Raw genomic sequence first — 17,263 nt, 5'->3', positions numbered from 1 at the left:
TTGAACTCAGGGGTGCTCTACTATTGAGCTAAATTTACATACCCAGCCCTTTTTTTTTAAAAAAAAAAAATTTGAGACAGGTTTCACTAAGTTGTCCAGGTTGGCCTCTAACTTGTGATCCTCTGCCTTAGCTTCCAAAGTAGTTGGTATTACAGGTGTGTGCCATCACAACTATCTTAGAAACTTGATTTTAAAGTGCAGGAATGACTTTTACATTTCATTTTATGAAATTGAAAAAAATTATAGAATTCATCAAAACATGAAATTATGCCTCAAATATTTTGATAACTTTATTAATATTGGTTTTACATACTTTTTTTAAATGGAAAAAGAACATACAAAAACTGTTACATGCCTAAGACATAGGAGTATTTGACTTCTATGTACTACTTCATGTGGCAATATCATTAACTACTTTTGGCATCCAGTTGTCTAGAGCTTCCACAATTAACTTTTTAGCAGACATTTTAAAGGAATACATTAGGGCTTCAGTTCTCAAAATATGATCTAGAAACCTCTGTGGGTCCTTGAGATTCTTTCAGAGGGTCAGCATGGTGAAAACTATTTTTAAAATAAGACTAACCAAGATGTTATTTGCCCTTTTCACTCTCATTATTTCATGAGAGTAGAGTTTTCCAATGGTTACACAGCATGTGTATCTTGGTGGATGAAATTCAGAAGTAAATATGAGATATAGCTGTCTTCTATTAAACCGGACATTAAAGTGATCTGTACAAACGTAAAAGAATACATTCTTCTCATGCTTTTTATCTAGAAAATAGAATTATTTTTAATTTAAATATATTGCTTATTAAATGTATTGGTTTATCATTATTATTTTAAACAAATGGATAAAATAGATATTTTTCAGTTTTAATTTCTAACATGATATATAGATTGGTAAGCAGGGAGAAATAAACATAAATAGAATCTCTTTGGGAGTCTCAATTTTTAAATTACAAAGAAATCTTGGAGTCCAAAAAGTTTTAATAGTATTCATACATTAGAGTAGATAATTAAAATAATAGCACACATCCATCAGAGTAGTTAAAGCTAACCAGACTGACAACCACCCATATTAAAGCAATGAGAGCTTTCATATACTGCTGAGGTAGATTTTGTGTGGTTACTTTGGAAGACAGTTTGGCATTCATTATTAATTAAAATTAAATGTATGCATGATTTATGACTTAGCAATTCCACTTTTAGATGGACACTTGACAGAAATTCATATATTCCATCCAGAGACAGATATAAGAACGTTCAAAGCATATAGTACATACTAGTATCATACTGTAAATATCTCATATGTCCTTTAATTGTAGAGTAGATCAAATCTGGTATATGCATTCAATACAATACTATAAAAAAATGAATGCATTACAACTACATGCAATGATATGGATGAATTGCATAATGTTTAAAGAATGAAAGAAACCACACACAAAAGAACATACAATAAGGTTCCATTATATACATGCAAAAATGCAATCAAACCAAACTAGGTAAAGGATGAAAGCTTAGTTGTCAAAAAAACAATGGAAAACTAGGAAATGCTTACCATAAAACTCAAGACAATGGGTGTCTTGGCAATTAGAAGGCTTAAGGGCGATTTTCGGGTGCCAGCAATGTTTCTTAACCTAGATGACAGTTACATGGATGCTTGGTTTGTTTTAATTTATGCTTTGGTTCACTTTTCTATGTGTTATATTTCATAATTAAAAGGTTAAAAAAGCAAGAATTCCTGTATTTAGGGATCACTGAGCAGCTCTGATGATGAGTAATGAAAATCAGTATAGTAAAGAAGTTGTGTGTATGTTTTAGGAGTTAATCTTATTATAGATTTTTTTATGTGCCTCAACTTAAAAGAGTGATCACAAATGCAAATAAAGGCACTCTATTTATTCCACATGGCATGGGTTCACCCTTTATTTCTATGCATGTGATCTGCTCTCCCTTGGGATCCCAGGTTACTACTGAGGGCCATGTGTTCCACGACTCAGAAGGAACAGGTTCACTGATGGTTCTCCTGAGTGTGAGTTTTTGATTTTTTGAGGGAATCATAAGCATTTCAATAGGTTAGGCTTCATGGGATACATCTGTTTCTCTTAGGTAGCATGAAATAAATTTTGAACTCTTTTCTTGTAAGAAGAAACCTATCACTAAGGTCATCTCTATCACACTTATTCTATTCATGAGTATGACAGGTTTTCTCCATCTATATATCCTGACTCCTAACTAGCCTAATTATATCATGTAGATAAGCCATTGGCTAATACTTTTTGCATATCATAGCACTTAGTAGTGAATTGGGTATACAATATAATAGAGTAGCTCTTAACAAATATTTTACTGATTATATGTTTTCATCACCATATACATATTTGAAATATATGTAAGCAGTTTTTCTACTAGCACATAATTTTGGGTTACCTTAGTCTTTTCATCATCTAAGATAAAAGTTTTTGTTAGCCTACTGATATTTGCCAAATCTTTAAATTTGGTTTGCAAATTGCAGTTGTCCAAACTTCAATTTGGACAAGACTGAAGAAGTTAGTTAGCTATATTTATACTAAAAGTATGTTAGTATTGTTAGATTAAATTCTCTGTGGAGTCAGGCAAAAATAGACACATTGTATTCCAGAAACAATCTGGGGACACTATGGATTATGTAATATTTTGGCAAGAAATCTTGAATTTTACAGGATTATAAGCAAATGTGTTAGTTGGGGTTTCAACACTGTTCTAGTAACATCTATAAATGGTATAAAAAGCTTGAAGAGTAGGGCTGCTGAAGTGTTAAACTTGAGGTGCTTTTCTCCTTAGAGCACTTAGCAAATTACTCTTCCTGTATCCCTTTTCTTCACTCCTAGTTCATATGAAAAAGCCAATGACTTCCCCAAGCAAGAATATAATGATGAGAAGCAGCAGCTAAACAGGAGTTGGGCTCAGGAATTCTAGATCGGATTTGGTATCTAATGTTGAACTATCTCTAAGGATCTGGAGATTAGCATACACATCAAGTCCTTTCCTTATCACTGTCTGAATTATCTGAGAATCATTAAATAATTCTTATGTACTAGTAAACTCTTGAAATGTCTGAACTCTTTCACAGAGCTCCTGTTATAAAGAAAGTGGTTCGTCAGAAAGAAGGTAACTTCTTTGGGCTTGATACCCTTATGGCAGTCCTTTCTCTTAACATTCCCCAAACTTATCTTTGAATTGCACTTCATGCAAAAGGAACTTTATTTCCAATGGTTAGATCTTCAATGTGGCTTATAAAAGCTTAATTAACCTATAATGTCTTGGAAGGTATATTATTTTTGACCACATTTCATCACTTATAGCTTTTTTTCTTGGGGGGGTGGATAAAATATATTTATAGCATCAGGTCAGTATATAAAACACAAACATTTCTCCTTGACATCTCCTCTTGTTCATAATAAAAAGTACGAATTATACCAGTAGTAGGGGAAAGGAGGAAGGCAGTGTTGGTGTTTGCAGGCATCAATAACTTATTGATAGTCTATAACTGCTATTCAATATAGTCATCATGAGCCAAATGTGGCCATTAAGTAATTAAAATTTTAAAATTCAGTTTTTCAGTCATCCCAGCCACATTTTAAGTACTTATAGCCACATTGGGCTACTAGTGTATTGGGCAGCACAGAACCAGAACACTTCCATCATCATGGAAAGTGCTGTTTTATGAGACAACTTTAGTCAGGCATTTTCAGTTGGGGGAAGAGAGAAAACTGTTCCTATTAGGACTGTGGCTCCCCAATGTCAAATTTGTGAGTCTCTTATAAATTAAGTATTAGTCTTAGATTCTTGTATATGCTATCGATTCTGCTATCATAGAGATTTTGGTTTGTCTGGAGAAACAGATATATGCAAACAAAAAAGTTTATTAACAAATAAAGTAGTATATGATAAATGGTGAGAAATTCTTAGGGAAACAATGGATTTAAGAGACACAGAGGACCAAGTACTGTTGATGTACTGACTATAAAGAGACAAAAGAGATACTGATTGAAAATAACTCTGAGGTTTGTGCAACACGATGAAACATAAAAGGGAGGGGGAAATGAGCTCAGTTTCTGCCCCATTCAAATAAGAACAGGGAGAACCAATACATTCCTGCAAAAAGCAAATGACCTATATTAAAGGATATAGAATATTTTGATTAAATAACTGATAGGTCTAGATCAGTGTTGCTATTATTTTTCTCTATAACAAGATCACTGGTGACATCTGAGTTTGTTTTGAAAGGTGAATGAAGTAAAAATATAAAGAAAATGAAATGATGCCCAGATAAATCGAAGAATGATGCTTGCCTCATTAACTCTTGGATTGAGTAATCTCTATCTGTTCTGATGACTTTTATCAGATCAAAAGATATAAATGTGGCTTGGTCTTCAGATTGTACAATACAAAAAGACTATTAGGATTATGTATGTGACATTGGACAGCAATGTTGATGTTAAAATTTTAAAATAAGAGCTTTTCTCATTGACAATGAAGTCAGGTAAAAGAATCTCTCCCTTTGGTTTTCAAATGTGCAGGATTATATATCCACTTTTCTGGTAGTCAGCTGAATCCTGGAAATGCCAATCAGGGTCAAGATTTGTTGGTTGTGAGAGTGTGCAACAAAACAAGGAGCATGTATGCAAAAGTCAGAAACTAGTACCTTTGAGGCTTATTCAAGATCATTTAAAGATTCTCTTTCACAGTTACAAAAACCTAGGAAAGTGCTATGTGTGCCTCATGTTCTTGTACTGCATGATTGAGGTCCTAATGGATGTGGTAGTAATCCTTAAAATTCTTCCCATTGCTTGACTAGGACTATAACTTATGTCTAGGGCAACAACTTGTTTTAGGAAGTACTACTTTAGAATTTGTACACAAATAAAACCAAGCCTATATAAGGTGTGTGTGTGTGTGTGTGTGTGTGTGTGTGTGTGTTGTGCTGGGGATCAAAGTCAGGGCCTAGTGCATACTAGGCGAGTGAGTTACATCTCTAACGTCCCATATAAGTAAATTTTAATATGCAATGTTAATGCCCCAAAACTCTACTGGTGGAATCAGAATGATAGCATTAAGTATATGATATCTGGAGATAATATAGTTATTCAGAGAGGCCTCTTAAATCTCATTGAGGCTTTATCTCTAAAATAAGGACAATGAAACCTGTGCCATGATGTTGCTGCAAAATTGAGAAAACAGGTCTTGAGCCTTTCTGTCTTGTTCCGCCCACTCTGCTTTACCTAATCGGAGTGCTACTTTCCCTTTTAAACAATCTATACTTTATTAAAAAAAAAGATTGAGAAAATAGATGTATAAAATGGTTAGATTATAGCTATATATACATATACATATATATACATATACATATATATATATATATATATATATATTTCATTGTAGTTGGACACAATACTTTTATTTTATTTATTTATTTTTATGTAGTGCTGAGGATCCAACCCAGGGCCTTGCATGTGCTAGGCAAGTGCTCTACCACTGAGCCACAACCCCATTCCCAGATTATAGCTATTTTTATATTTAACAAATTCATAATAATTTCCTATGTTTCCACAGTTGCACTAAACTGTTTTAATGGCCATGATAAATTTAACATAGCAACATGATTTATTTAAAATTAAAAAAAATTTTAAGTTGTAGATGGATACATACCTTTATTTATTTATTCTTATGTGGTGCTGATAATGAAACCCAGTGCCTCACATGTGCTGGAAAGTGCTCTACTGAGCCACAACCCCAGCCCCTAATTTATTTTTAACCACTACTTTATTGATGGTCATTTGGATTGTATTCAGTGTGGCTTGGCACCTCTTTATGTATGATTCTGAGGACATAAAAGCTGTAAAGGCCAAATATACATATCTTAGGATTTGTGGGACCACATAAGATATCTATTGCATATTTCTTTTTCTTCTTCTTATTTACCCCTCCCCCTAATATAAAATCCATTGCTTGACTGCTATATAAAAACAGGTCACAGGCTGGATTTGGCTGCCAACAGTAATTTGCCTAGCCCTTAATCTATGGGTTTTAACCAGTTTGGGCCTCTTTGGAAGTTCACTGTGAAAACAATTTCAGTCTTGGAAGCTGGCAAGATCCTGTCAATATCTAGTCCTAGGTATGAGGTGTTCTTCAGATTCCTCTGCTAATATTTTTCTTTTCTCCAGGAAGGCATAACTGGAAGGTGGTGACACCACAGAGAATGACTGGCCAGTAAAAGTGGGAGTTTTAAAGCTAATTCTTAAGCTGCTGGCTGAAAGCGATTGTGAAGCACTTTCCGATGAGATCCTTCTAATTTTACAAAGTGCCATCTTCTAGAAAGGAGGTCAATTTGTAAATAATCGAAAAGCCTCAAGAATAGCTCTTAAGTAATTCTATCTGTAGTAATGAAAAACTTAGCTGTCATGGGTTAGGAAGGACACAGAATCCATTAATGAATGGAAAGAAAACAGGCTGCAACTCAGCTTTAGCATTTACTAGCTGTATACTCTCGGATAAGGTAGAAATGTCTCACCCTCCAGTTTTTTTTTTTTTTTTTAGTTTGTAAATTGGAGATTACTTACTTGAGATCTAGCATTAAGCACAGTGGAAGGAACGAAGTAGGAGATGAGAAATGAGAAAATGATAGAACTATCTGCTGTAATGGATAGAAACTAGGAGGATCAGTTCTGAGTGACCCTACAAGGGGCAAAGCAGAGGTACACACTAGGATCTCTTCCAGGAAAAGACGCCGCTGGTACCGTGGTCAGGTCCAATGGCATTGCCTACTTTTCCTGCTTCTGGGAGTCTGCCCCCGAGAGGGCCTCAGGAAGCCCAGGCCACTCCCCAGGACATCTCCGAGGCTCTGAGACACAGCGGGGGCGCTTGCGACTCGGCTCTTGGACCTGCCAAACCCGGGCAGGGCCAATCAAGTTAGCTCAAACTCACCTGCTTGGCAGGTGCGCGCGGCAGAGGCGTGACAGGGGAGGGAGGGCGGGCGCGGTGGGCGGGGGCAGAAAATGTAGAGCTCCAGGCGCATGGCACCCGCCGCCCAGGCACCGCGGTGGCTGCCGGGATGCGCCGCAGCGAATGGTCGCGCCGGGCGCCGCTCTGAGTGACCTTTCACCCACGCCCAGCGGTCCCGGGCGGCGGCACAAGGCGGAAGCCATGGCGGAGGCGGCGGCTGTGGCGGGCAGGACGGGCGCGAGCCCCGGCTCTGCAGCGGTCCGGGACTCCGACCTGGACCGCGCTGGGCGGAGGCTTCGGGTTCTCTCGGCCCATCTGCTGGGCCGGCCCCAGGAGGTTCTGAGTACCAATGAGTGCAAAGCTCGGAGAGCCGCGTCGGCGACCACGGCGGCGGCCGCGGCTACTCCCGCCGCACAGGAGTCGGGCACCATCCCCAAGAAGCGGTGAGTAGCGGTCTGTGGAAGCAGCCGGCGGTGAGGGGCCAGTCCGGGCCTGTGCGGCGCGAGGGCACTGGGAAGGTGGGAAGGGAGTCGACACGGGTGGGCGGAGAGCATCCTGGTCCCTGAAAGTACGGATTCACCTTTCGAGAGATAGTGGACCAGATCCCGGAATCCCAGAAGGGGACGGGATGGGGTGGGAGATTTTGGTTACTATATGAGGGTAATAGAATTAAGGAGCTTTTATTGGGGAAGGGCCCAGAGAGATCTTTTTTCTTGGGTTTTTGGTGTCAGGAATTCATTTTCTGTCTAAAATACTTTGGGGGTTAAGGTCTTGGAATGGGTAGCAGGGGCTGTATTGCTGTCCCTCCCAGGAGACTCAAGTTTGTACTAGATGATCCTGGGTGAAGGCGTGGGGAAGGGACACATTCTGAAAAAAAGGTGTTCACTGGTTTCTGTGGGCGAGGCTTCCGCTTCCTTTAGGGGCATAGTTTTTGACTTTGAAGTAGGAAGCCCATGAGTAGTAAGAAGCAATAAATTGCATACACTAGGTAGATGAGTAGGGTGGTATAGTTAATGAATTCTGTATATCATATAGTGGCTGGGCATATAGACCTGGGTTTGAATTTCCACTAGGCAATTTTACCTTTGGGCAAGTCTGCCTCTCTCAGAGCTTCAGTCTCCTCATAATATAAAAGACAAGGATCTGTGAATGAGAATGTTTGTAAGAGATCTAAGCTTCCGATTTGGGGTGGAGGGCTGGAATCTTAAGGTCCAATGAAAACTACTTCAAGAAACTATTTTCTGAGATGCAGCTGTATCAACATGGACATTGCGAGTGAAAAAGATGTTGCTAATGCTTGTATTCAAAGAGCTAGAGTTTGTGCTACATCCATTATTTCTTGCACTCCTCTCGCTATGAGGTAGGTGCAGTTTCTTCCCATTTTACAGAAGAAGAAATTTAAAAACTCATTAAGAAGTGGGCTGCAGGCTTAGCAGGTATACCGTGTGGCAAGTTAGAATTCAGAAGCACATGAAATTGACTTCAGAGCCAAGTTTTAAAACTAAACTGCTTCTGATGAATAATTCATGAATTCAACATGTGAGAGCCCTTTATTGCATACACATCATACTAGCAATACAGAGATTTTTAAAATGCACTATTTACTTTTAAGAACCTAATGATTATAACTAATAAAGTTATAATGTAGTATGATAAGAATATTTAGTTGATACCTGTAGCATATTTTGACTGTTTTTGTTAGGGCAAAAGCTTTTCTGAATAAAGGTTGTCTGAGTAATCCTGATGTTTATATTGTAAATAGCCTGCTGTTATGGTTTGGTGTCTCCCAAAAGCTCATGTGTTGAAGGCTTGGTTCAGAGGTAGTGTTCAGAGGTAGGCTTTTGGGAAGTGATAAGGTCATGAGGGCTCTGATCTCATTCATGGATTAATACACTGATGAGTTCATAATTGGATGGACTACCGGGAGATGGTGGGAATTGGGAGATGGAGCCTGGTTGGAGGAGGTGGGTCACTGAGGGCTTGTCCTGGAAGGGTATATCTAGTCCCAGCCCCTTCCTTGTTTCTTGCTTCCTGGCTGCCATAGGTGAACAACTTTCCTCCAGCATGTCCTTCTACTGGGATGTTTCTGCCTTGCCAATGGAGTCAGCTGACCATGGTCTGAAACCATGAGCCAAAATAAATCTTTCCCCTGTAAGTTAATTTTCTCAGGTATTTTGTCATCGTGGTGGAAAGCTAACACACTAGCTGAAGAAGGGAAAAAGTATTCTTGGTAGACAGTATTTTTACAGGTAAAGAAGTGAGAGAGATTAGGGAACTACTAGAAGTAAAATGTGGCAGCATGGGTGAGAATCACAAGCGATAAAGGAGTGAGAGATGAAACTTTACAGAATTATACGTAGGGCAAACCATGATCAGATTTACTAGAACCAAGTGAAAGAGTGTTGAGCAGTTTGGTTTGAATTTTCACTAGGCAATTTTACCTTTGGGTAAGTCTCCTCATTTTTAAAAATGTTTTAAAAATGTGCAGTGTTTCTGTGAGAATGCAAAAAAAAAATATGGAGTTAGAAAGATCAAATGCTCAGTGCAATGCTTATTATATAACCCTCAACACATAGTAGCTGCAGTTTTTACTGTGTCCAAAGACAAACCAATAGGTGTCTCTTATTCCAAAGAAGAATGTTGGAATTCTGAACTAAGGCATAATTTTTGGAAAAAACACTAGATGGGACATTTTCCAGAACTTGGTTACCAAATAGTGGAGAGGGAGAAATCAAAGATCACATCTATTTCATTCTTTGGTCACACTGATGTTATATTAGCTGTGATTGTGTTTAAGACTTTCTCTTTTGTAAATGGCTTCACATATATTTATGTCTACTTACTTGTATGCATCTCTGTGTGATTGTACATTCATGTGCATGTTCATACTACTAGTACTAAGCAGGGTACAGCAAAAAGAACTAAGCAGGGAGGGCAGATTTTCCTTATGGTTGGATTTAGTTGCCTTGGTTTACAGCATTTAGAGAAAAAATAGTTATGTTTGTACTGGGGTAATGGATCCGTCACTGTGGTTGAAGATGACTGATTTCCTGTATGGCTGCTCCAAGGACTGAATGCATTAATAGTCTAGGTGAAGCTCTATCCCATTTATGGCATAGCTCACAGCTGGTGGGAAGCTCTGTTTTTTGGTTCAGGGTTAGGTGGTTAATGTTAAAATCTAATCCTGTACAAGTACTTTGAAGTTTAATAAAAATGCTGACTAAAGACAAAATAGAATACTAACTTGTATTAGAAGAAAAACCTTTATTAGATGAAACATCAAAACTCCCTCAGAGAATGGTTTATTTGATAGATTATTCATAGGAAACCCAGTACTGTTTTCTGCTTTTTATTGCTTAGTTGGGCCTTGAGTTGTCAGTACCAGAACTGAGCCTAAGAGAAAGGCAAATGATGGAGCAAGAAGGAGCCAGAGTATATATCCAGTAAAGTGTGATTGTAATCATAAAGCAGTTCCTTTAGAATAATTTTGTGGTTTGTGTTGAAAATTATAATTGTTTTATCTCATGGCTGGTTAGACTTAAATTCACATGAACTTGTAGTAGTGACTTATTGAAACTTCATGCTTTAAATTTTTTTTTTTTAAAGAGAGGGGGGGGGGGAGAGAGAGAGAGAATGAGAGAGAATTTTTTAATATTTATTTTTTAGTATTTGGCGGACACAACATCTTTGTTTGTATGTGGTGCTGAGGATCGAACCCGGGCCGTACCCATGCCAGGCAGGCGCGCTACCGCTTGAGCCACATCCCCAGCCCTTTTTTTTTTTTTTTTTTAACAGGGATTGAACTCAGGGGCACTTGACCACTGAGCCACATCCTCAGCCCAATTTTGTATATTATTTAGAGACAGGGTCTTGCTGAGTTGCTTAGCACCTCGCTTTTTGCTGAGGCTAGCTTTGAATTTGCAATCCTCTTGTCTCAACAGCTGTTGGAATTACAGGTGTGTGCCACCACACCCAGTGAAACTTCATGCTTTCATTCTTCTTACAGAATAGTTATATATACATTATTAATTATGCTCACATAATTTAGTGAACATTTACACAGTAGTTAATTTATGACAAGTACTACCATACGTGTTAAAAAGGTGAGTAAATAGTTCTCTGCCTTAAAGAATTCAGTCTAGGAAGAGAGATAACATATTCCAGTAGTTTAATTAAAGCCACTGTAGATAAAGGTACTGATGTAGTACAAAGGAAAGAAAGAATGGTGGATGTACTCCATGAGGTCAGTAGGAGCTTTCTGGAGAAGGTTTTAAGATATTGGTGATAGTTTGGCAGGTTCAGTGGTGAGGAGAGTTATATTCCAGGCAAAGGGAAAAATATATGTCAAAGTAAGGGGCGGGGCTGGGGATGTGGCTCAAGTGGTAGCACGCTCGCCTGGCATTTGTGCGGTCCGGGTTCGATTCTCAGCACCACGTACAAACAAAAAGATGTTGTGTCCGCCGATAACTAAAAAATAAATATCAAAAATTTCTCTCTCTCTCTCTCTCTCTCTCCTCTCTCACTCTCTCTTTGGAAAAAAAAAAAAGTAAGGGGATATGAAAGTGCATATTGTATTTAGGGAACTGGACGATTCATTGTTGGTGCAGTGGGAATAAAGTGAAAAAAGAGCACAGTGTCTGGTCATGGAGGCCTTTGGTCTATAGGTCATCAGTCCATTCATTCAAGTGACCTATAGTAGTGAACAGAAACTGTGCCCTTTACAGAATTTATATTTTATTTGGAGTGGGGACAAAGAACAGATAAGTAAAATAGTATGTCATAGGTGATAAAAAAATGAAAGAACAAAATGAAAGAGTGAAAGGGCTAGGTAATGGCAAATGCTTGAAGGAATGAAGCTGATCATAGATAAGATCAGATTGGGTTTGGGTTGAGAGAAGTCACTTCAGCCATAGTATTAATAATGGGCTGGAGGTGGGCATAGTGGTACATGCCTGTAATGCCAGGGACTTCGGGGGCTGAGGCAGGAGGATCACAAGTTTTAGGCCAGCTCCAGCAACTTAGATCCTGTCTCAGAATTAAAAAAAAAAAAAAAAAAAAAGAAGAAGGAGAAGGAGAAGAGAATGGGTTGGTGAAGAGTAAAGATGGACATAGGGAGATAAGTTAGGGGAGGTATTTGGAGCGCAACAGGTAAGAAATACTGAAGGATTAAAACAAGATTATAACAGTGAGAATGGGCAGGAAAGGATGGATTTGAGAGTTTTGGAAGTTAGTACATTAGGTGATACTTTTAAGATTATGTGACTAAATTAATGCCACGGGAGTTGGACAAGTGAATAAAAATAGAAAAGAGATGAGAGTTCCTGAGGAACGTGGGCATTTAAGAGGGTCGGTCAACCAAAATGTGTTAACTTGTCATATCTCCTCTGAGTTGGTTCCAACTACTTTAATTAGCTAGGAACATACATTCTCATTATTTGAGGTTGCTGAGCAGATTTTTGAGGGTGACAGTTTAATTTTGGATCCTCTTTTTTTAAGTGTGTGTTACTCCATGTACAGTTTTCATTTTACCTTGTTTTTGAATGCAATTTTAGATTCTTAAAAATTATAGTAAATGTCAGCTACACATATGACATTTTTATGTCTTTTTTTTTGGATTTTTTTCAGTTTTTTTTTTTTTTAAGTGACTATAATATTACAGAAAAGAGAAGGAAAAGGAAAAAATCCCTTGTTGACTACTATCCCTTCACGTTGTTACGGGTTTCCCGTTTTTAACTTTGGCTCACCTCATTGTAATTTGCATTAGTCAGAGCTGCTCTAATGGCAGTTTTTACAGAAGTTATAAATTCTTCTGGTTAACATCAGAAGAATAATTAGATTAAGAATGCTACTAATTTATTTGCTTGTAATGACATTTTCATATGCTCTTTAAAAAAAAATACAGTATTTAACATCTACTTAGATAGATGTTTTCTAGAAAGGAAAAAGCTGAGTTAAGATTTGTAAATGTTTCCCAGAATGGCTCCTGAAGCCTGTAGGAGGTGCATTCCTGCAGCAAAGGTTATTGCATAAGTTACTGGACTTAAAATTCTTTGACTTATGTTAATAGTTACATTGAATGAAATAGTTAAGCATACTCTGAGTTCTTACCTAGGAATTCTAATGATGGTGTAGAGTTTTAATTTGGGTAAATCTTAACATGCCAGGCACCATTCTAAAACTTATGTACATGATTTCGTTTAATTCATACATCAGCTCTGAAGAGTAGGTGATACTATATGTAGCTTTCAGGTGAGGAAGTGGAGGCTCATAGTAGTTAATTTGTCTAAGGTCATGCAACTGTGAAATAAGAGAGATGGCATTTCACCTTGGGTCTTACTCCCAAGCCTATTTCTTTCTGTTTGCTCTATACATAACTTGACATTGTTCTTCAGGGAAAAAACTATTCATCAAATTGGTCTCTTTGTCATGGTAAGTTTCAAACCTTCTGCAATCAAATGGATCATAATCAAATACCATGTCATATAAAGTATTATCCTGTCAAAATTAAATTCATAATTTAAGAAAATAAAATACATGATTTAAAAAGATAGACTAATCTCTTTCTTTCTATGAGTGAATTTTGACTTTGTTTGGTTTGTAGGAGAAGAAAGTGTTGGGAATAAATAGGAATAAGGTTAGGAACAATGTGGAAGAGACAAGATCAAAGGAGAAAAGAGAAGAGGTCATGGAGGATTTATTGTTTGGCTTTAGGACTACTTCAGTCTTTGGACTGTGAATGAGTAAGAAGTCTTGAAAACTTATTATTCTCTATGGTTATTTGGTATCATACCAATCTGGATTGCATTTTGAGATGAACCAAATCTTCTCCAAACAGATGTCTTTATATTAAGGAGTTATTAGAGAGAGCTGGGGTTGTGGCTTAGTGGTAGAGCGCTCATCTACCATGCGTGAGGCACTGGGTTTGATCCTCAGCACCACATTAAAAAAAGTAAAATAAAGATCTTGTGTCCACCTATAACTAAAAAATATTTTTAAAAAGAAGTTATTAGAGAGCCATCTACCTCGTTGGCACTTAATAAAAATACCTGGAAATAAATCAGGTGATCTGATTTTAGGCTACAAAGAAATAGAATGCCATTGCTGTTAGATGAGACACTTTCTGGAACTTTTTAAAAGCAAGTGCTAAGCAAGTATCATTCCTTTTGATTTTATTTTCTTGTTATTGAGCAGGTAACTTCTGCTGTTTACCAGTTAGTATAGTGATTTCAACCCTAAATTAAACCAAAGCCATATTATCATAAAGTAGTAATTGTTCTCCCTCCAGTAGCACACTCTTTGTTGGGTTTTAGGGGTAATATTTTATCCTATCTCTGTCTCATTATCTGAGTACAGAATAATTTGATAGGTAGTTCAAGATATGAACAGTGGAGGTAAAAATGTCAGCTTTATTACTGACAAAACTGGTTGGATTGCTTAGATTTGGATACCAAGTATTTACCCTGAATTAGTCTATCACAGGCAGTGCGGGACCACAAAAGACCATCTCTTCAGGGGTAGAGTTAGCAAGCCTTAATACTGTCTCAGAAACATTAGAGGATAGATACCAAAGAGAGGGCTAACCCCAAGCGCTTGGTGTCTTTCATAATTCACTGACCAGCTGAATCACTCCTCCCATGAGAAACTGTGAGTATGTTAGGGCTGGGCAGGGGCCAGGAGCATTACTCTTGCTGAAGTCTTCCCGCATTGGAAACTGGAGCCTGAGAATGGAAGTATTGCTGGAATGCTTTTGGAGAAATTAGGAAAAATGGCCTGAAGCTTGATGGTAGCTGACTGGATGTCTTACTAGTAGGCGTTATCACCATTGCCTACTGAATATGTTACATAATTTTTTTGGTAGTAAGTTATGGTTCTCCAGGAGAGTCTGTTCTAGTCAGACTTTTTAGGCCTGTTTCCTATTTTTTGATAACTAGTATGTATTATAACTACATCAGACGTATTGCCATTCCCAGTTCATGCCTTTCCCTTTCCCTTATCTTTATTTGATAAGGTTAGTTTTTCCCAAAGTATAGTGTAATGCATATAGTCTGATGGTCCTGAGACAATTTGGGGGAGGTACATAGTGTAAAACCTTATTTGAATAGTTCTAAGTGTTTATGTGTACACACATACACACACACGTATATGTACGTACACATGCACTTATACACATATATACACATATTTTAAAAAAATTATTGAATAGTTATATAATGTTTCAAAAGTAAGTTCACATATCTCAAGTTTACAGCTTAATAAATTTTGCAGTGTGAACACATCTGTGTTAGTATTTAGATTAAGTATTAGATTAAGTATTATTATTATTATTATTATTATTAAGTATTTATATTAGTATTTAGATTAAGAAACAGCCTGACTAGTCCCCTAAAAACCCACTTGATATTCCTTCCAAAGGCTTATGCTATGCTGATAAACACTACTTTAACTTCTAGCACCATAGTTTAATTTTGCCTATTTAAAATGATATATAAATGGAATTATGTAATAGAATCATATAGTGTCTATTCTTTTGGGTTTGGCTGCTTTCCCTTATAATTATTTTTGTGATATTTATCCATGTTATTATGTATAGTTCATTTTGTTCATCCTGATAATATTCCACTGGTAGATATATACTATTTTATTCACTGTTATTGATTTGAATAGTTATTTATTTTAATATGAAAAACTAGGAAAGGAAGAGGCTAACGTAATTAAAATAGTATTTAGCATATTCAGTTTTCTTAAGTACATCAGCTCTCTGATGTAATCAATAAAATGGTCTCTGGTACTAAATCATTCTTAGAAACAGATTGAATTTTTAAACATGATGACCTTAAAATCCTTATAGTGTTCAAATATTATGACCTTAGAAGATCAGCTTAAAATCACAAGTCTAAATCTATTACCTGATTTTACATTTTAATTTTGAGTTATGAGTCAGTCATTCTCACTGGCCAGATTCTCTTTAAGTTTTAGAAATATGTAAAAGATAGTTTTTGCACTGCTCTCTTAAAATGAGAATGTTAACCTCTGCCTTTGATTCTTTTAAGCATTTGTATAGTGAATTCTGGGATCTTTTAGTAGTTGAACTATTCTTATTAAGTAAGAGTGTTACCATTCCAATTACTATAGTCTCCTTTGATGAGACTTTTGCTTTCTAGGTGAGATATGGAGTTGTAGATATCATATTGTCACTTGCTAAGAAAACTATTGTATGATTGCATGTAATATTTGGTAGATACTATGTTTGAAGATACTAATCAGAGATTTTAGCTAGGATGTTGAGTAAATTCATGTCAGCTACCTCCCAGGTTCTATTTGTAGTTGCTGTGTTAGAAACTTTATACTATCAAATAGGTGAATGTTCTTGTATTCCAAGACCTTGAAATCAAATAATATGACATCTAATTCATTATACCCACAGATGTTTTCAACTTAGGCTTGACATTTTCTGGAAAACAGCTTCAGAGACATAACAACACCCACTTGACTTCTCTCGTGACTTTAATCACACATTCTATTGACTAAATCTTCTGATGTCAACCTAAATTTTATAAATTGGCATAGTCCAATAGAGCTTTCTATTATCATAGAAATATTCTGTAATCTGCACTGTTCAATATGATAACCATTAACTACATGTGTCCATTAAGTACATGAAATATGGCTAATGTAATTGAGGAGCTGAATTTTAAATTTTGTTTTTAATTAATTTAAATTTAAATAGGCACACCAGACTGGTGATACTGTATTGGACAGTATAGCCATAGATCAAACCTAAATCATTTTCTCTTTTCCAAATGAAGTTTTTTGTTCTGGGTTTTTCTTACTTCTCTTAGTGTTAACACTAGTCCCAGTCACATCCTTCAATCCCAAATCTTGAACTATTTTCATTCTTTTAAAATTAAACTTTTTTGAATTCTGTAGTTAACCTGCTTGTCTTAGATATACTATGTTATTTGATCCTCATACCCCACTCATTTCACAAATCAAAAAGTTAAGTTCATAGGTATTTGCCAGCAAATAGTCATTTTCTAGTGAGTGATACAGCTCATATTTGAATCTAGATCTTTTATCTCAAATCTAGAGCTTTATCCTTGATGCTATTCTGATATCACAGAATCTGTTCCTTTTTCTTTTAATGTGCTTCCCATCCATTTTGTGCCTTTTTAAACAAGTATTTATTGTTCACTTGTGTTTTCGGTCTTACTAAAGCTTACATTCTAACAAGTAAATTATTATGTGTGGAAAGGTGTTGAGTACTATAGAAAAAAGA

At 36.7% G+C, this 17,263-nt stretch overlaps 1 protein-coding gene across 2 annotated transcripts in view; it reads left to right on the top strand.

Moving 5' to 3' along the window:
* The first annotated feature begins 7,110 nt into the window (after nucleotides 1-7,110).
* The window catches only part of Agps (alkylglycerone phosphate synthase), a 131,956-nt gene continuing 121,803 nt past the window's right edge, over nucleotides 7,111-17,263 (top strand). The window contains exon 1 of one of the 2 annotated variants that reach the window (XM_076865890.2): nucleotides 7,111-7,430. In XM_076865890.2, coding sequence (XP_076722005.1) covers nucleotides 7,111-7,430 — 320 coding nt within the window. The remainder of the gene's footprint in view (nucleotides 7,431-17,263) is intronic. The other variant, XM_076865891.2, reaches the window with a different exon arrangement.

This window comes from Callospermophilus lateralis, chromosome 9, assembly GCF_048772815.1.
Source record: "Callospermophilus lateralis isolate mCalLat2 chromosome 9, mCalLat2.hap1, whole genome shotgun sequence".
In the NCBI taxonomy this organism is placed as follows: domain Eukaryota; kingdom Metazoa; phylum Chordata; class Mammalia; order Rodentia; family Sciuridae; genus Callospermophilus; species Callospermophilus lateralis.
Note: the sequence above shows the minus strand (reverse complement) of the source record. Positions and strands in the feature narration are given on the sequence as shown.